The sequence below is a fragment of the Mus pahari genome, chromosome 14, assembly GCF_900095145.1.
Source record: "Mus pahari chromosome 14, PAHARI_EIJ_v1.1, whole genome shotgun sequence".
NCBI classification, from domain to species: Eukaryota; Metazoa; Chordata; class Mammalia; order Rodentia; family Muridae; genus Mus; species Mus pahari.
The window spans coordinates 23,089,568-23,110,442 of NC_034603.1; the positions used below are offsets into that span (position 1 = coordinate 23,089,568).

Below are 20,875 nucleotides of genomic sequence, written 5' to 3' on the forward strand. Positions count from 1 at the left end.
TGGGGTGGGGGAATCATTGACACTGAGATACTGTTCCATGAACCTAGTACCAGAGGTACTGGGGTGGGGGAATCATTGACACTGAGATACTGTTCCATGAACCTAGTACCAGAGGTACTGGGGGGGGGGGCGATCATTGACACTGAGATACTGTTCCAAGCCTGGGGAGTTCTTATGAAGGCTCAGTTGCCTTCACTGCTGCTGGGCACCCCACTCTGCACAAGCCTCACATCCTGGCCTTCCTGAAGCCTTTAAGCCCTTGGCTTTTATTGGGGGAACTGCTGCCAAGCTTCCCCACCCAAGAAGCCTTCCTCTCAGTCTGGGGAGGCTCTCCTGCTGCATGCCAGGCTAAACCTTGGCCTGGCTCCCAGTTGGCCCTCATTGCATTCCTAGGCACCTGCTCCATGCTCTGCACAGGCAGCAAGGGGTTGGGTGGGAAGGGGAAGGCTAGATGTCAATGGAAGGAAGAAAACCATTCGTGTGTGTGTGTGTGTGTGTGTGTGTGTGTGTGTGTGTGTGTGGTCCTGGCTGTTCTGGTTCTCAATATGTAGACCAGGCTGTCCTCAAACTCATAAAGACCCACCTACCTTGACCTCCTGAGTTCTGGGATTAAAGTTGTGTGCTACCATACCCAGGAAGTCTTCCATTTTTTTTTAAATTAAGAAAAACATTAAAACTATGTATATATATATAGGCATTTTGCTTGCCACATGCATGCTGGTTGCACAGAGGCCAGAAGGTGTTGGATCTCATGGTACTGAATTCCAGATGGTTTTGAGCTGTCATGTGGGTATTGGGAATTGAACTTGGGTCCTCTGGGGGAACAGCCAATGCTCTCAACCACTAAACCATGTCTCCAGGCCCCGAGTCTTCTCTGAGCAATCATCCCACCATTTGACTTTCATATCCTCTCTGAGCCTTAGGGGGCCACACCTGTTATGTGTGGAAGCTTCATACTACAGCTCAATGTGGTTCCCAGGACCTTCCTGACACAGAACAGGAAGTGAAAATATTTAGGGAGTGTCATTATTGTGGTCTGACTCTTGTGACCCCCTGAACTTCTATTCTAGGGTTCCATCTCCCAGGGGTATTGGCAGACTGTGTAGATAAACCGGGTGCTCACGACCTGACCCCCGCATTGGAAATTAAGCAAAAAGCACCAACCAGGAGGGTTAGGAACAGGTGGGAACTTAGCCAGAAAGCAGCCCACTGCCCGGCTCACAGGCACCGTGAGCAAAAGAACGCAACAAAGCCACACAGGTCCAAGGCAGACATGCCAGGCTGTTTGAGGCAGCAAAGGTGATGGGCTTTGCAGCTCTCAAGAAGCCCCTAGAAGCCAGGTATGGTAGCCCATGCCTATAATTTCAACATTAGGGAGGCTAAGTAAAATTGAAAGTTTGGGGCTAACCTAGGCTACATATTGAGAACTTGTCTAAACAAAACAAAACAAAAAAACAAAAACAAAAACAAAAACCTAAGCAAAAACATTCAGCCTGCAACGGTGGGATAGGCTGGTAATCCCAGCACTGGAGAGGCAGGTGGGTTAGTAGTGCAAGGGCAGCTCTGGCTACACATTATGTCTGAGGACAGCCTGGGCTACACAAGACACCCTGTCTCCAAAAGTGGGGGTGGAGAGAAAAAGAAAACAATGAAAAGTTAGTCCAAGTGCAGGGGAGGGTTCAGAGAGAACACACACACACACACACACACACACACACAGACAGACAAAGTTAGGGGCAGATAAACAGATAACAGGAAGACTAATGAGCTGAAGTTCCTTGGAAAATTAATCATTTTCACAGTGGGGACTGATGAGCTTCACGGGCTGTCCATCCCCACAAGGGGTGGAGAGACTGGCAGACAGGAAAAGACGACTAGGACTCTAGGGTGACTGTTTCCTTCTCTGGGCCCCCTGCTCTCCTTAGTGGACTTGGCCCTGAATACAGGCTCTGACCTCAAGGGGCAGAAACCTGAGTCAGTCTCTTGGGCTCTAACCCAGCTTCAGGGCTCTAGGGCGAGAGGGACAGGAAGGGAGGAGAGAGCTGCAGGAGACTACAAATCGACTCCCTCTTTGGCTCCTCCCAGCTACCCTAAGGGCAGCCCACGCACCGCTCTGTTCCCGCAGGAAGCCCTAACCCGCTTCCTAGGCTCTAAAGGGTGCAGTGATCCCAGGCGAAACTGATTAAGAGGCAGGCTGTGTCGAGCAGACCAGGGAGTTGAGGTTTCCAACAGGTCTCAGGTGATGCTGGCGCTGTCCGCCTGTGGACCTATCAGAGATTGCCGGCCTTAGACCTTAGCTCAAGGCTCAGAGAGGTTAAGAATCCTGTCCTCCACTACACAGTGACAGCCCCACACTGAAGGCCACCTGCCACGGACACACCAGTCACCTCCTCGTGGGGACAGCAGGGTCAGCTGCAGTTTGTCTGGGACCGAGTGTGTTAACTAGGCTTCTGGTTGCCGGGTCGGCTCAACACGGGCGGAGACAGAGCACCCCAACCCCCGCACCCCGGTCTCCATGCCTGCCCCCCCGACTGCTGTCCATCATCTGGTGTCCTCTGCTGTCCCTCTGAGCGCCCCCCAAGCAGACCTCCGTGTGCCGGTTCCCGGTACCTTCTCTGCGCGTTTGCCGCGGCTGTGCCGACTTTGCCTGCAGCCCATCCTGCTTCGCGCGTCCCGCCGGCTGTGACTCTCAACCGCCCGGAGCTGTAGCCGCGCCGGCTGCGCGTCTTAAATGCCGGAAGAGCGGGGCCTGCGCGGGGCCCCGGGCCGAGCCGGGGCCGGGCCAGGGCAGGTGCCAGCGGCGCTCCACGCCAGAAGTACCTGAGACCGGGGCAGGAGAGATCCTCAGGAGCCACAGATGGTTCTCAGGACCCTGTGATGAGAAAGAGTTGAGAGAGAAAAGAACGAAAACAATTAAACCAGGCGTTGTGTCACACAAGTCTGTAATTCCAGTTCTGGGGAGGTGGAGGCAGGAGGATCACAAGTTCGAGGACAGTCTGAGGTATATAGAGGGTTTGAGGCCAGGCTGGGCTACATGATAACCTGTCACGCAAAGGGAACGGGATTGGAGAGAGATCTTAGCGGTTAAGAGTGTTTTTCTGCTCTTCCAGGGAACTATGGTTCAACCCCAGGCACCCACATCAGGTGGCTCACAGATGCCTGTAACTCCTGCTCATCAGTCTTTTAACCTCTGAAGGCACTGAGGGTGAGTGTCTACAAGCCCAGCACTTAGGAGGCTGAGGCTGGAGTTTCAGGATGAGGCTACAGAGTAAGTAAGAGCTTATCTCAAAAATAAAACCAACCAAGTAACCAACCAAAAGAACGCGCCAGCTACAGGCTCAGTGGGAAAGGCAGTGACCTCTGATTCTGACTTGAGCTCCATCCCCAGGCCCCACTCCGTGGAAGGAGAAAATGAACATGCATGCCAAGGCTCACATACTGCATTCCCCATTCATAACTAAATCTACATTTCCTAAGCTGAAAAGGCCAATCAATTTGCAGTTCCAGAAGGCTGAGGCAAAAGGACAGCCACAAGTTGGAGGTCAGTCTAGGCTGCAGAGTGAGCCCTTGTCTCAAAATACAGTGAATTAAAGTTAATTGTCTCAGTGGGTAAAGGTGCTTGCTACTAAGCTGATGACATAAGTTCAAGTCCCAGGAAAAAAGAAAGCCAACTCCTGAAATTTGTCCTCTGATCTCCATATGTAGGTCATGTGCGCACACGTGCGTACACACACTCACTCTCCCCCCATCCAATAAACAAATGAATACATGGAATAAAAGTATACTTCAGAGAGGGACAATGCTGGTAGCAAGGCCCAGAGCCCAGGTCGAATGCTCCCCCAAACCTGGCTTTTGTAACACCCCTGCAAACAAATGATACCCACTTTCATTGTAAGGTTTCCACAAGGCTGGGCCAATAGCTTTCCCCAGCTCACAAGATCTGTGACATAGTCTTCTCTCCTTGGGACAGACACAGCACACTTGCCAGATGCAGTGGGAATAGGGACAATAGGGTCAGAATCTAGGACAAGAGACTCCTTTCTGTCTTCTCCGAGTGCTCACCGGGAGCTGCACGTGGGAGAGCGATAACAGCTTTGAGAGTCAGCGCCCCAGAGTACTGGGCACAGGTTAGAAAATCTGTGTCAGGGCCACAAACTCTCTGAAAGCTGTGCTGATGAAAGGGACCCAGGGCAATGAATAACCCAAGACCTCTCAAGGCAACGACCCTTCAAAGAGCATAAAGCAATATTGTGCTGGGCGTGAGGGCTCAGATTTGTAGTCCAAACAGCAAGAAAACTGAATGAAGCAGGGGGTCACTGTGCGTTCCAGGCAAGCCTGGACTACATAATGAAACCCTGTGTCTTAGTCACTGTTTTATTGCTATGAAGAGGCACCATGAGTAAGGCAACTCTTTAAAATAAAAAAAAGAAAAGAAAAGAAAGCATTTAACTGGGGCGGGGAGGGGGGGAGCTGCTTCTTACAGTTTCAGGAGCTTAGTCCATTATCATGGCGAGGAGCTCTGCAGAGGGGGCGGGGAACAGGGCTGGACATGGGCTTTTGAAATCTCAAAACACAACCCCCAGTGGCACACCTCCTCCAACAAGGCCACGCCTCCTAATCCTTCCTAAACTGTTCCACCAACTGAAAGCAAACATTCTAATATTTAAGCTTAGGGGGCCATTCTCATTCAAGCCACCTCGGAAATGCTGAGTAAGGCAGCCAAAGTCTGGGGCAGGTGAGAAGGCTCAGTGGATTAAAATGGTTCACTACTCAATTCAATCCCCAGGATCCACACGATGGAAGGAGAATAGTGACCTCCCCCACAAGCTGTCCTCTGACCCATGCATATATGCCATGGTACAGAACACCCTGGGGACGGATCTTCCTCACTGTGCTTTTTTTTGGTTTTCTATTTATTTAAAAACATTTTTCAGATGTCTGTTTTATGTGTATGCGCGCTTTACCTGCATGTGTGTGTATGATGTACTGCTTGCGTGCCTGGTACCTGGGGAGGTCAGAAGAGGACATCAGATCCCCTGGAACTGGAGATAAGAGCGGTTGTGAGCTGCATATGGATGCTGAGAACTGAGCCCAGGTCCTCTGCAAGAGCAGCAAGTGCTCTTAGCCACTGAGCCACCTTTCAAGCATCTGCCTCTCTTTCTATTAAAAAGCATTATAATTTTCACCATAATCATATTATTATAATAGTTATTTTAATGAAAAAATGCAACTTTTTCTTTGTTTGTTTTTTTTTTTGTTGTTGTTTTTGAGACAGGGTTTCTCCATATAGCCCTGGCTGTCCTGGATCTCACTTTGTAGACCAGGCTGGCCTTGAGCTCAGAAATCTGTCTGCCTCTGCCTCTCGAGTGCTGGGATTAAAGGAGTGTGCCACCATGCCCGGCTCAAAAAAATGCAACACTTTTAATAAGGATAATGATAGTAATTATGTGTGTGTGTGTGTGTGTGTGTGTGTGTGTGTAGGTCATAGTTCAATTTGAGGGAGCAAGTCAATTCTCTCGTTTGTCATATGGATTCTTGGGATTGAACTCAGGTCATCAGGCTTGGTAGCAAGCTCCATTAGTCAGAGAGAGCCATCTCGCCGGCCCAGTGTTTGTTTTTTGAGACATGTGTTACTGGCTGGCCTCAAAATCACTATGTAGCCATAGAGGATCTTGAACTTCTTTAGCTCCTCCTGCCTCTACTACCTCTTGAGTGCTGGGATGACTGACTGGAGCGCGTCATCACACTTGACTTCTGAGTCTTCTAGTTTTCAAAAGAAGCTGGGAGTTTTTCATATATAGTATGAAACAATGGTGTCTGTCTGTCGTCTGTCTGTCTTTCGCCTGCACAGCCCCTTCTCTACGGCTATCCCCACCATGCAAGCTGAACAGAAGACTTGGAGGAAGTGTCACAGCATCTGGTTCAGGTGACAAGTGATGGACGCCGAGGGCATGACTAAGTCCGTGTTGGGAGCACGAAGGTTGGCCAGCTGCCCTAGCGTGTGATGGCTGCACAGGCTTCTGCAGATTGAGTATGGCTTCTTCTCATCTGTATGGAAAAGAGCATGTCTCAGCCAGTTGCTGTGAGGCGATTTTAGGGGTCTTAGTGGCTCAGTGGTGGCCAGAGTAGCTGGGTGGAGGAGGTATGTGAGGTAGACACATGCAGATGCCCAATGGCCTTGGTGATCTGAGCAAGCTGTTTGACTTTATCTTGTAAGCAAGGGTAAGACAGGACAGATGGGTATTATGCAAGGTCACTGGGGAGGAGGGGACAGAAGATGCTGGCTGTGAGTGGATCTAGAGAGTTGGTGAGGACGCAGAAGAACTGCCTCCCCAAGGCCCGTTCAGACCCTGTCCTGGCTTCTGCACTCCCAGCATGCATGGCGCCGGGGCACTTTTCTCTGCTCTCTGCCTGGGAGATGCGGCCAGCCAGGATGTTGTGGTTACCCGACCCTCTGGTTATAACACGTTTAATTTAAAAAACCATCGCAGTATCTCTTAAATCAGGGCCCTGGACAGGATCCAAGGACCGTAGCAGGAACCAAACCCTGTGGGGTGTGATTCTTAATGAGGTATTTTTACAGGGAGGGAGCCTTGGCATCTCTGGTGGCTCAGGGACCACCCCCCACACCCCGGAGTTCAGGTATGAGTTGAAAGCTGGGCAGGAAGCCGGGCATGGTGGCACGCCTTTAATCCCAGCTCTCGGGAGGCAAGAGGCAGGTGGATTTCTGAGTTCGAGGCCAGCCTGGTCTACAGAGTGAGTTCCAGGACAGCCAGGGCTATACAGAGAAACCCTGTCTTGAAAAAACAAACAAATGAAAGAAAGAAAGCTGGGCAGGGTTGCAAGGAGAGGAAGCCCAATCTTGCTTTTTCAAGGCACTTTGTATGTGTGTTTGTTCACATGTGTGCTGATATGTGGAAACCAGAGGGCAGCCTTGGCTGTTGTTCTTCAAGCTTCCGTCTTGCTTTAGGAGACAGGGTCTCTTACTGGTCTAGAACTTGCCAAGGAGCTGGGCTGGCTAAGATCCACCCATCTCCACCCCCTCAGAGGCAGGATTATATTATAACCCACCTGTCTTGGTATAGGTTTTTGTTTTTAGTTTTTAAGATTGATTCATTTAATGTACATGAGTACACTGTAGCTGTCTTCAGACACACCAGAAGAGGGCACCGGATCCCATTACAGATGGTTGTGAGCCAACATGAGGTTGCTGGGAATTGAACTCAGGACCTCTGAAAGAGCAATCAGTGCTCTTAACCACTGAGCCATCTCTCCAGTCCTTGTATGGGTTTTATTGCTGTGAAGAGAAGCCATGGCCAAGGCAACTCTTATAAAGATGAACATATAATTGGCGCTGGCTTACAGTTCCAGAGGTTCGGTCAATCATCATGACAAGAAGCATAGTAGCTTGCAGGTAGACACTACGCTGGACCGGGCTTTCTCTGAGGGACATCTGATGACAATGCAGTATCTCCCAAGCTGTCTGGAAGATCTAGGAGCAGAGGGTCGTAGGAACCTGAATATGACTCTTCCCAGGTCTCCACCATTCCTCATCCTATTCTCACCCCCCCNCCCCCCCAACCCCCATCCCCCTGCTGCCTGAGACTCTTCAACCTGTTATCAATTCAGGGGTGTGGTGTAACAGAGAGTACTGTCCACTGAGATGTGCAAGCAGAGGTAATGCAGGACAGCATTGTTCCTAAAACTATGCAAGGGGCTTCCTGGGGAGGGCTCCCCAGGGAATGGATAAGCAGAGGCATCTAATTGAGATTGGACAGGGTTTTTTGTTTGGTTCTTTTCTTTTGGAGTAGCTATTTCTCCTTAAGTGAGTCAGCAAAGTGTGGGTTGTCCTGATGCTGTTTGTATACTGATCTTATTTCTGCTTCCTCAAGAGGGGTTCCCCTCACAAGTAGATGAGCAGTCAATCTCATGTGAGCCGTCTCCCCATTTTAACTGGTCAATAAAGGCCTGTGATTGGGCAGTGGAGGGGAAAGGTGGGACGGCAGGTCTTTGAGAGTGGGGGCAGGTAGAGGGAATAGGAGGACAAGAAGGGAGGAGAGAAGCTGGAAGAAGAGTGGGAGAAAGCCATGATGGACCAGAGCGGTGTGGCAAGGAGAAACTGCAAGTAGCAAGTAGTCTTATAGCTGGGGAATAAGTTAGTATAGTGTTAGGTCTGCCCAATCAAGGCTTATAGCTTATAATTATATAATAACTCGATTGGATGGGTTCTTTTTATACAGGTTTATTGAAGATGGAAGTTCCAGTAACAGCACTGGGCTTCCAGAGAGCTACATTCTTAGGGCAATGAAGATGGCTCTGTGTAGAAAGCCCTTGCCATGCAAGCGTGAGAACCAGAGTTTAGATTCCCCAACAACACTCATGTCCTAATTTGCTCTCTATTGGTGTAACAGAAACCACGACCAAAAGCATCCCGGGGAGGAAAGGGTTCGTGTTTGGCTTACATCTCCAGGTAACAGTCATAAAGGGAAGTCAGGGCAGGAGCCTAGAGGCAAGAACCGAAACAGAGTTACGGAGAAAACGGCTTACACGGCTCCCTAGTCTGCTTCATTCTACAACCTGGGACGACCTGCATCGGGCTGTGCCTTCCCACATCAATCAGTAACCAAAAATATGTCCCCACCGGCTTGCCTACTAGCCGATCTGAGGGAGGCAGTTGTTCACTGAGGTTCCCCTTTCCCAGATGACTCTAGTTTCTGTTAACTTGACAAGAGCTAACGGGCACACGTGTAAATGCCTGGCGAGCATCACAGCTGCCTGGAATTTCACTGCTTTAGAGGGTGGAGACAAGGGATCCTCAGAGCAAGCAGGCTAGCCAGACTAGCTGAATCCGTGTGCTCTGTGTTCAAGGGACACACACTACCTCAGTATGTCAGGTGGAGAGTGGTCAGGGAAGATGCTTGATGCGTACCTGTGACCTCCACGTGCATATGCACGGACATGCACATGTGGGAACATACATCCACACTATACATGCACAAATACACATGCGCGCTCGCACACACGCGCAAACGCCTACTAGAAATCCGCTGTAAAGCAGAGACAAGTTAATGACCCTTTATTGTGTGATTAATTGATATGATCTTGAATGTCCTTCCTGTAGACAAAACCAACCCAAACCCTCCAAAACTAAGCAGAGAAAAACCAAAGGCATGGCCAAAGGCAACCCAGAGGTCTCGGCATTGACTGTTACCTTGGTGCGGTGGTTTGACTGTGGGCTGATGTGCATACATTAGATGTATACAGTTTTTTGTGTACCAATTATACCTCTGTAAAACAGTTTTTCTGCCAGGCAGTGGTGGCGCACGCCTTTAATCCCAGTGCTCGGGAGGTAGAGGCAGGTGGATCACCTGTGTCTGAGGCTACAGAGCAAGTTCCAGGTCAGCCAGGACTACACAGAGAAACCCTGTCTTGAAAAAAAAAAAAGAGTTTTTAATCTCCCTTTTTTTTTTTTTTAACTTTAAGGTTTATTTAACTTATTTTATGTGTGTGGATGTTTTGCCTACATGTATGTCTGTGCGCCAGGTGCATGCCTGGTGCCCTCAGAGGCCAGAAGAGGGAGTCAGATCTCCTGGAACTGGAGTTAGAGGCACTGTGAGACACCATGTGACTACTGGGAATCAAACTCCCGATGCACTGGAAGAGCAGCCAGTGCTACTGCCCCCCAGAGCCACCCCCCTCCAGCCCCCTTACTTTCATGTTAGACGGTGATGGTGATGGAATTCATCATGCCAAGGAAGGCATAGCAGATTTCATGGTGGCTACAGTCCTCCTCACATGGGGACTGACCTGGCAGTATTGCAAGCTCTCTTGCAGCAAGTGGAGCCAGGCTGTAACCCTCAAGGCCGGGTCACCCAGCTAGCCAATCCCTCTAGGCCGCACATCCTGGACGATTTACAACTTCCCAAAACAAGCCGTCCAGCTGGGGGACAAGGGTGCAAACATTTGATCCAGTGGGGACATCTCATATTCAAATCATAGCAGCCTCCAGGGACTGGCTCTCAGTCACGGCTCACTCTCTACACCCACTGCCTGCCATAGGCAGACTAAGAACCCATCGGTGGGTTTTATCACCGATGAGGTCAGAGCCTCGTGTTCTAATCACTGCCCCCTTTTTAGCACATTGCTGGGTGAATACGCAAGTCTTTGGAGACCTTGGGGCTATAGCTCAGCTGGCAGAGGGCTTGCCTACCGTGTGAGGCTCTACTGTGTGTAGCCCCCAGCTGTCTCTGTCTCATAATTAGAAGAGGAGGAGGAGGAGGAGGAATAGGAGGCTGAGGAAGATAAAAAGAGAGGGTGGGGCCAACTTGTATTTCAAGAGGGTAGATCACTTACAAATCCGGGGGATTTGAACCCAGATCTGTAGCAGTTAGCATTTGAAACCACTAGAACGAGAAGGGACAGCACCCTGTGTCCCTCTGAAAGTTTCTTTGTGGGATTGTGGGGGAAAGAGGATAGCCAAGAGTCAGTGGAAAAGCAAGCCAGGCTGCAGAACACCATGGCACTAAGGACAGCCGGCAAGGGCTGCTATTTCTAGCCTCCCAGAGAGGATGGTAAGCGGGGGTGGACAGGGCAGAGCGACGGTAAGAGGAGCTGGAGACCCCTCCAGCCTGCAGCCTCCAGCTCACCCTGTTGCCTGATGTCTAAATAAGGTTGAGGCTCAGTGTAGGCAGCTAAAAATAAACTCTCTGCTCCCCCTCCCGCCTGGCGACCTCCCCAGCCCACAGGGCTCCTGGTGGTAGTGTTAATCCCAAATATTCAAGGAGAAAGACCAATTCCACAACTGACCAATTAAAGCAAACTTTATTTTGGAGATGCAACCTAAGTCAGGAATCAAGAGAGCGGCTTTGGGCTAGGTGTTTGAGGTCCCTTTTATGGGGAAGACCCGTAAGGTTAAATGAAAACAACTCTAAGTGTGTTTACAGAGGTGAGATAACTGGCTGTTAGAAAAAAAAAAAAAAGGCAATAAAAAAAAGCAAGAATAAAAGCAAAAATAGCTGGGTGGTGGTGGCATACACCTTTAAACCCAGCACTCGGGAGGCTGAGGCGGGTGTATCTCTGTGAGTTCAAGGCCAACCTGGTCTACAGAGCAACTTTCAGGATAGCCAGAGCTAAAAACAAAACAAAACAAAACAAAACCAAACAAACAAGCAAAACCCCTCATGGTTTACTTGTTTTGTTGGAGAAAAGGGGTTTCACTATATAATCCTAGCTGGTCTGTAACTCCCTCTATAGACCAGGATGGCCACAAACTTGCTCTGCCTCCCAGGTGCTGGGATTAAAGGCATGCACTACAAAAGCCTAGCTTAAAAACAGGTTTTGCAGGGCACATCAGGTTTAGGAAACAGAAACTCTTAACTAGAAGTAGAAAATTAAAAAAAAAATTTATTGGTTTATTTTTATGTCTCTATACACACATACACACACAGAGAGACACACAGACAGACAGACAGACAGACAGACAGACAGACACACACACACACACACACACACACACACACCATATCTGCAGGAGCCTGAGGAGGTCCAAAGAGGGCATTGGATCCCCTGGAATTGGAGTTACAGGTGATTGTGAACTGCTATGTGGATGCAGTTTTCTGGATAAGCTACTGAAGAGCCACCCCTCCAGCCTCGAAACCTATTCTTGTTGGAGATGGGACTTAGCAATAAGGTATCCTTAACAATGTGCCTCCTGTTCTGGCTTCGCAGTACGACTGGCTCTCCGAAGCCATGCATTCTGGAGCTGTAGAGGCAAGTTTCCTGGGAGACCACATAGGCATAAGGATAAGAGGACCAAGATCAAAGTCAGGAGTTGAGGGTCTCTTCCCAAACCTGAGTGAATGAACATCTCTTTCTTTCACTGGGATTTTTAGGATTCGTCTGTCCTATGCATCTATTTTAGACCATGAAGTCTTTCATGAAGATTGCAACTAGCTGCTTACCCTATAGTTTGGAGAGTTCAGATAAGAACCCAGGTGTCCTTCTTAGTCTTGGAAAATCCAAGTAGGCCATAGTGTTTTTCAAGAGTTGGGCCATGGGCGCCCCCTGCTGGAAAATAAAATGTACTGAAGGTGGCTGTGAACAGGCTTGTATCCCTGCAGCCCTTGAGGCCAACAGCGGGTGAAGTTGCTGGGGCACTGTCCGTTGTGCAATCTCAGAGCTGGATGCCCTGGTATTGCCCTGCCTGGCAAATGCGTGAGGGATGAATGAAGGAGCTGTATAGTGCTCTGTAAACTGCAGAGGACTCGCAAAGGGTTTATTACTACTGGTGGGTAAATTGGTAAGTTTCAGAATCCAGCTCTCAAGGCTTAAGAAAGGACTTCTTAACGCTCAACCTAGCTTTCTGTGAAAGCAGGTGGACCTGGGGTCTGGGAAGAGGAGAGTTAAAATGGGGAAGATGGTAGCCACTGCCCAGGGGTACATGCACCCACAAACATGTAAGCACAGTCATGCTCGGGAGTGCATGCTGGTGTACACACACACACACACACACACACACACACACACACACACACAGAGAGAGAGAGAGAGAGAGAGAGAGAGAGAGAGAGAGNCACACACACACACACACACACACACACACACACACACACACAGAGAGAGAGAGAGAGAGAGAGAGAGAGAGAGAGAGAGAGAGAGAGAGAGCTTGACTCTGTTAGAACCCAGGAGGAAGGCAGGGAAGGCGGAGTGGAAGAAAGGGAGGAAGGAAGAAATTCTTGGGCACCCACCTCTTCTTGGGCAACGTGTCAGAGCTAGATTCCTGATCTGATTTAACAATACTGACCTGGGCCCCTTCTGAGGCACGGAGGAATCCATTCCCCTCACCAAGCAGAGACCTGGCATGATCCTTCCTGCCTGTTGTCATAAGCAGAGGGGGGAAGGGACAGTTGCCCAGTGGCTTTCTTTGGGAAGAAATAGTGACTTTACCCAAGAACGGCAAAGTTAGCTGAACCTGGACATCTGCTACTGCCTACACTCCCATGTCAAAGATGAGGGCAGGCAGGTAACTGAGGGCCAGTGTGACACACCTGAGTATCTGGGTTAGATCCCAAGCCTTGCTTTAAGTGGAGTGCAGGAAGCACACAGGTCTATCACCTCCCAGCCAGTGCAGAGTTGAAAGCTGGGGAGTAAGGGGGCTATCTCAGACCACCCTAACCTGGGCTGCATTAGACTATATTTCAACATAACAAAGGAAGAACTTAGAGCCCACACTGAAAGACAGGTTAACATGAGAAAAGCATAGGCTGGGATCGTAGCTCAGTGGGCACACGGGTGCTGACCGTCTGTTCCTCTAAGTGGTGACTTCTCACAGGGCCATAGTGACCAGTCGGAGGACATCTCTTCTTTTTCCTGCCTGTCTTCTTTACTGTGGCTGAAGTCCCAGAACGACATCATTGTCCTAACATTCCCTCAGAGTCATCGTGGATTCCTGGGTGAGGGCAACTGTCCACAAAGGCAGGGGCATACCCTGAAGCGAAGCGGTAGCCATCTTGTGGGAGCTGGGCTACTGCCTCAAGGGTGACAGTTTTGGGCCACCCTGAGGAACAAGAGCTGAGACAATAACAACACCTTGCCCAGGATGTCACCCACCTCAGCTCTTCCTCTACTTATACCTAAAGTTCATTTAAGTACCCCCAAAATGGACTTGGGGCCACTGGACCCCTCTACTTTTTTCTTCTAACAAGTGTGGCCACACTGATTAAATCTGTTTTCTACTGATATTTCTCTCTTCTCTTTTCTCTTCTCTTCTCTTCTCTTCTCTTCTCTTCTCTTCTCTTCTCTTCTCTTCTCTTCTCTTCTCTTCTCTTCTCTTCTCTCTCTCCAGGGTTTCTCAGGGTAGCCCTGGCTGTCCTGGAACTCACTTTGTAGACCAGGCTGGCCTCCATCTCAGAGATCCTCCTGTCTCTGCCTCCTGAGTGCTGGGATTTAAGGCATGCGCCACTACTGCCTAGCGTATTACTTTTTGTGGCAGAGCCTAGGTAGTCGGGGCTGCTAACATTGAGTTTTTGCCCTAAAAACACCTGCAGCAAGACCCTGTCTCAGGGCTGGAGTGACGGCTCAGTGATTGAGCGCACTTGCTGTTTTTCTACAGGACCAGAGTTCAGTTTCCAGCATCCACATTGTGAGGCTCACAACTGTCTGTACCTCCAGTTCCAGGGGCTCTGGACAACCTCTTCTGCCTGCTTGAGCACCTGCATACAGGTGATACTCCCAACCCTACACACACATCCATGTTAATAAAAAATAAGTCTTAAAAACAAAATCCTGTCTTAATCCAAAAATCATAGAAGAGGGCTGAGTGTGGGACACAGCTCAGTGGTGGAGTGGTCATGTAGCGTGTGAGGGAGGCCTGTGGTCAGTCTCTGGTACCAAAACCCCTCTCATCCTCTATCAAAAGGTTGAGGGACCTTCTTTCTTTCCTATGACTTGGGTAAGGAATGGAGAGCCAGGTAACCATATAGAGATGTGACTGAACAAAAATGGAACTACCTACCTAACTGGAATGTCAGCTGGACCTTGCCCTGACATCTCATTGGCTCCTTGGTCTATAGAAAGAATTCAGACGAAAACCATGACACAGAGCAGTGTAGAAGACCCAAAGCGAGGCACCTTCAAGCCCCGAGAGTAGACGACTAAATAGAAAAAAAACCACAAAGACAACTATAACTGAAGTTTTTTGCAACAGGTACTCCAGGGTGGGTGGGTGGGTGGGTGCCTGGATGTTTCTCTGTTTGGATGATTTATAGGCCCATTTGGAATATGTCTCTTAAGGGAGGGGACAATGGTATGTCCAGAGATGCTTGGTTAGATAGTAATCATTGGAGGTAGTTTAGAAAGTCATGCCTCTACCCAGAGCCAGAGATAGGAACTAAATCCCATTATTTTGGCCAGCAATCAAAGTCCTGCAGATTGGCTCCTGGCTTTACAAGCAGCTGCTTATGAGGGGATGGGCCCAGCCCCATGACCTTCAAGCCTGACTCATTTATGTAGTTATCTAACAGTAATTAGACAGAGATCGGACAATCTGCAACACCTGCTCAGATGTCCCCTCCCCCTCTCTGTATGTATCTTTTTGTCCTCCCAAGTATGGGACAAGACTCATTTTGGATGAGGATCTTATGATCCCCAAATAAGATAGGTGGCAGAACTGTGTGTTGTCTGATCTGCTCCCCCAGGAAGGCAGGAGAAAGGGACAGTTGCATTTCTAGGTCTTATGGTTAGCTTTGGGGGGAGATGGGTTCTGGTTCTAGGGATTGCCTTGGGTAAGAGGTTATTCTTAGGCTCCATAGCTTGGCTTTGGACAAGATGCTGAGCAGAAGAACGGCAGGAGAGCATCAAGGCAGATTTGAAGTTCTTCCAGAGTCCTTCAGTTTAAAGTGCCCAGCATTTCGAAGTGCCATACCTTGGGGTATTATTTCCTGAGTCCCAGCACTACTGAAACTGTGATGTTTAGTATTGGCTAGAAGCACTGGCTCATGGGTGTGGGGAGATATTTATATTTTATTTATTGCCTTTTTGAGATAAGGTCTCACATAGTCCAGGTTGGCCTTAATCTCAAAATGTAGTCAAGAGTGTCCTCAACTTGGGGTCCTCCTGTCTTCAAGCTTCCATCACCTAAGTGTTGGGATTGCAGGAATTATAGGTGTGACCTCCGCAGGGCTGAGGGCTCCATTCAGATTGCTTGATGGCTCCCTGCATCTTTAATGTGACCATGGGTGCTATGCACACACTTTAGTTCTATAGACAGTGGATCTTCAGGTTAGGAAACTGTTAGAATCTTCCAGGGGAATTAGACAAGGTGCCAATCTAGGGTACAGCTTGGGCAAAGGAACTGTCTGGGGCTCCCTAGGTGGTGACAGTATAGCCTGAAGTAAGAATGACAGTGTCAGGGAAGGCCCTGATGAGATGGGAATCTTTGTGAATCAAAGCAGTGTTCCGTGGCACAGGCTCCTCCCATCATGGCTGCTGAGACCAAGGGACACTCTTCCCAGGGCTCCTTCCCCTCTCTGTCTGGTCTTCTCAACTGGTCCCAACCCTGCTCCCAGTGACACTGTAAGGCCTCAGTTGCTCTCAGGGTTCGGGTTTTTTTTTGGGGGGGGGGGAGAAGATGAGGGGTTTGTATTTCTAACTGCTTTGTGGTGGCTCCCAGATGTGTCTGAGGTGGGGAGACCAGAACTTTGGGCCCTGCTGCTGAGTGACCCTGGGCAAGCCTATTTCTGTTCTGTTTCTTTTTTCTCTAAAACTGGATAGTTACAGGATATCCCATTAAAATAAATACTAGTGGTCCTTCCCACCATCGTCTGTTGTTTCCGTTTACATTTCATGGGTGTGAGTGCTTTGCCTGTGTGTCTATACGTGTACCAGGTCCAAGTTGAGAAGAGTTTCAGATGCCCGGGGGACACCATATTGGTGTTCTTCTGCAAGAGCTGCCAGTGCCCCTAACCACTGAGCTGTCTCTCCAACCCGTGTGCTGTTTATTGTTGTTGTTTTAGGATCTTATCTTCTTTGGGGGACAGTATTGATTATAGTTACCTTCTTACAGCTGTGAAAATGCAAAGGATGTTTCCTCTCCTCTCTTTTATTTATTGGCTCTTGTGTGTCAGGGCACACATGTATAAGTCTGAGAACAACTTGTGAGAGTTAAGTCTCTCCACCAGGTGGGTCTTGGGAACCAAACTCATGGTGTCTGGCTTGAGAGCAAGCACTTCTAACCACTGGACCATCTTGCTGCACCAACCCTGCTTTTATGCTGTTGTTGCTGTTGTTGTTGTTTGTGGCAGTGGTGGTGATGGTGGTGGTGGTGGTGGTGTGTTTGGTATTTTTGAGACAGGTCTAACTATGTAACTCTGGTTGTCCTGAAACTCACTAATGTAGATCAGGCTGGCCTCAAACTCCCCCATATCTGCCTACCTCTGCCTCCAAAGTGCAGGGATTAAAATCGAGTGCCACCACCTAGCTGCACTCCTGCTTTTAAAACAGGGTCTCACCACATAGTTCTAGCTAGCCTAGAATCCAAGCTGAAACATGAACCAATCCTCCTGTCTCAACCTCCCAAGCACTGGATTAGAGGAGTTACCACACTCAGCCACCTAATCACTTGTGGTTATTTTGTTTCCAGAGTTTCTATTACATTCGATCCTGCAAGCGTGGATGCCTGTGTGTGTTTAGAAGGGAGTTGGAGTTCAGTGGTAGAGTTCCTGTATGGTATGGTTTGTGGTGGGAAGGAAATACTTTGCTTAATGTTGGAGATGTCAGAGACACCATCGATATGGAGAGAACAACTATGATTTAGTGAAGTAACCATTGTCTAAGGCCTGGAACTCACTACGTAGCCCAGGTTGGCTTCAAATTCCTGGCAATGTGCCTCGTCCTCTGGAGTGCTGGGGTTATAAAAGTACACCAACATGTGACAGGGAGATAAGAGCTGTTAGCTCATCTTAAACCAAGAGGTAAACAACTTGAATGGAAATAAAAACTGGGTGTGGTGGTGCACACCTTTGATCCTGGCACTTTGGAGGCAGAGGCAGGTGGATCTCTGTAAATTCAAGACCAGCCTGCTTTACATAGCAAGTTCCAGGCCAACTAGCAAGACCCAATACCAGACCAAAACAAAAAACCCAAATAAACTTGTGAGAATATGGAGGCAGGAGGCTCACGGAAGGGTTGTTACAGACATGCACCACCACATTTCTTTTTTGTGGGGCTGTAGATCGAAGCTAGGGCATCAGGCAAGTGTGTGACCACTTACCTATATCCCATCCCCGTTTTTTTTTTTTTAATTGATTTATTTATTATATGTAAGTACACTGTAGCTGTCTTCAGACACTCCAGAAGAGGGAGTCAGATCTTGTTAAGGATGGTTGTGAGCCACCATGTGGTTGCTGGGGTTTGAACTCTGCACCTTTGGAAGAACAGCCGGGTGCTCTTACCTGCTGAGCCATCTCACCAGCCCCCCATCCCCGGTTTTTATGTTTGTTTGTAGTGCTCAGATCAGACCTGGGTTCCCAGGTGTCTTAGTCAGGGTTTCTATTCCTGCACAAACATCATGACCAAGAAGCAAGTTGGGGAGGAAAGGGTTTATTTGGCTTACATTTCCATACTGCTGTTGATCACCAAAGGATGCAGGACTGGAACTCAAGCAGGTCAGAAAGCAGGAGCTGATGCAGAAGCCATGGAGGGATGTTCTTTACTGGCTTGCCTCCCCTGGCTTGCTCAGCCTGCTCTCTTATAGAATCCAAGACTACCAGCCCAGGGATGGTCCCACCCACAAGGGGACCTCTCCCCCTTGATCACTAATTGAGAAAATGCCCCACAGCTGGATCTCATGGAGGCATTTCCCCAACTAAAGCTCCTTTCTCTGTGATAACTCCAGCTGTGTCAAGTTGACACAAAGCTCGCCAGTACAGCAGGCATGCTAGGTAGCTCCTCTGCCATTGAGCTATGTCCCCAGTTCTCCTGTGTGTTAATGAGGAAGTCCCAGTTCTGGAGATGGAGATGCCTGAAGCTGGCCTGCAGTGGCACTCTGAGAACAGCTTCCCAGAGTGGTGTTGTGCAGCCTTGGCCGGAAGCCACAGCCTGATTGTCAGGATACTGGCTTTCGGGTCTCTTATTCTCTCAATGATTCTCGTTTTAAGAAAGAAAAGGCAAAGTCGACCTCCTGAGATGCTTCCCCTCTGACTCAGGAAGGCAAACACCCCCACTTTGTATTGCTTTGATGGAAGTTTTTGTCTTTGGGGACTCTTGCTTGGTATCTTATCGTCTGTTGATTTCTTTAGTCGCTACTGTTCGTCACTGTAACTCCAGACTTGATGAGGATGGGATGTGCCTTGAGGGGTGTGGACAGGGCCTTTATTTTGTCCAGTTGTCAAATCTGTCAGTGAATAGAGAGAGCTTATTACTGAATCATCTTCCTTATGATATGCTTGCTTGCTGATATATTTAGCTGTATCAAGGTCTCACGTACTCCAAGCAGACCTAGAACTCCATGGGGAGCTGAGGTTGACTTTGAACTTCTGATCCTCCTGCTTCTACTTCACAAGTGCTGGAATCACAAGCAGGTACCACCATGACCAGTTTATATGGTGCTAGGCCGGAACACAGGGCCTTGTGCATACTATGCAAACACTTTACCAAATGAACTACACCTTCACCTGCATCCTTATGATTTTTAAATCCTCATTTTGCAAATAGAAAATTGAAGTCAGAGAGTTGAGGCCCCTGACCACTCTTCTATAGCAGTACGGGGCAGGACCAGAATACAGCCTGCTGAACAAGCCTGTCCCATCTCTCTTTCCATTGTTGTTATGGCTTGCTTTCCAGTCATGGTGTCTGTGAGATTCTAGAATTTCCTTCAAAGCCATTCATGCGGGAATACCAACCTGAAGGAATGTGTCCCTTCACCTACCTGTGTGATGCTGGAGGGTTGTCAGGCAGAGAAGATGGAGGGTTAGGAGTCAGGAGGACGTGGGTGATGCGGGTGAGGGGACTTGGTAACTGTGTAAAAGAATGAATAATGTTCCAGCATGTTCAGTGGTTTTTTTTTTTTCTTTTTTTCTTTTTAAACAAAATCTCAATTGTTCAATTTTTACCAATGAAGACTCGGGAGCCAGATGTTGGCTGCTCAAAAAACCTCCTTCAAACTGAACATTTCTCCTTTCTACTTCCTGTGCCTCCCTCTGTCCTCCTGACTCCCTCTTACTCTCTCTGTTTTTCTCTTAATAATCTGATGCTTCCTCTTCATCAATTGGTTGCTTGCTCAGCCTATTAACCTGTACTTTACTTTATTTAATCCTGTTTACAACATTCAAGCAGAAAACTCTTGGATTAAAGGTATGTGCTTAAGGTTGAGCCCACCACAACTAAAAACAGGTGTTTCTAGCAAATAATACAATCTCGGGGTTCACAGTGTGATCAGATATGATGCAACAGTCCAGAGCAAGTACTGGAGTCCTATCTAGGGGTGAGGCCACACAGGCAACCCCTATAACCCGCAGGATCAGCCACAGTATGAATGACCTCTCTTTTCACTTTGCTATATGACAGTGGGAAAGGGCTTTTCCCTTCTGGTCCTTGACTTGCATCTGTGTGTGATGAAGGAGAGAGTTTAGTATGACAGAACCATTGGGTAAAGTATGTAGCCTAGTTAATAAAGACGAACCAATGTCATGTTCTTAATGATATGAAATGTATTTTAATATGAATAAAGGGGAAACTAGACAGGCACACAGAATGAATAAAACAAAATGTAGCTTAAGACACATTAAAAATTGACAGTTTTGTCAGGTGCTGGGTATTCATTAGTAACTAAAAGTTATAGTCCCACATCTAATTCGAGGAATATTTTTTGAGGTAAGAAAAAGAAGAATGGAGAAACAAGACCCTCACTCTATAACAAATTCAAAGTCATGAAAATGAATCTTTTTTTTTTTTTTTAAACATTCTGCAGAAAGGGGCATAGAGAAAAAGCAAACGTAGCTGGGTTGTTGAACTGGTGAAAGACAGTGGTTTTAAGTCCTGATACAGAGAAGTTCCTTCCCTTTCTTCCTCATGATCTGGGACTCAGATACAATCATTACACATCCCCAAGTTGTTCATCCTGTTGGTTTAGGACAGTCTCATCTAATTACCATCTTGGGGCTTGAGAATGCCCCCTTTACTAAAGATGAGCTCAGAGGATTTCCTACAGCTTTCCAAAATTCAGTTTTCTTTCTTTCTTTCTTTCTTTCTTTCTTTCTTTCTTTCTTTCTTTCTTTCTTTCTTTCTTTCTTTCTTTCTTTCCTTCCTTCCTTCCTTCCTTCCTTCCCTCTCTCTCTCTCTCTCTCTCTCTTTCTTTCTTTCTTTCCTTTTTTTTTTTTTT

General features: G+C 48.2%; 1 protein-coding gene across 2 annotated transcripts in view; it reads right to left on the bottom strand.

Annotated features, from left to right (window-relative positions):
• Positions 1-2,723, bottom strand: part of Ccdc69 (coiled-coil domain containing 69) — a 30,158-nt gene extending 27,435 nt beyond the window's left edge. The window contains exon 1 of one of the 2 annotated variants that reach the window (XM_021213886.1): positions 2,611-2,723. In XM_021213886.1, coding sequence (XP_021069545.1) covers positions 2,611-2,658 — 48 coding nt within the window. In that variant the 5' untranslated portion in view covers positions 2,659-2,723. The remainder of the gene's footprint in view (positions 1-2,610) is intronic. The other variant, XM_029546471.1, reaches the window with a different exon arrangement.
• Positions 2,724-20,875: the final 18,152 nt, after the last annotated feature.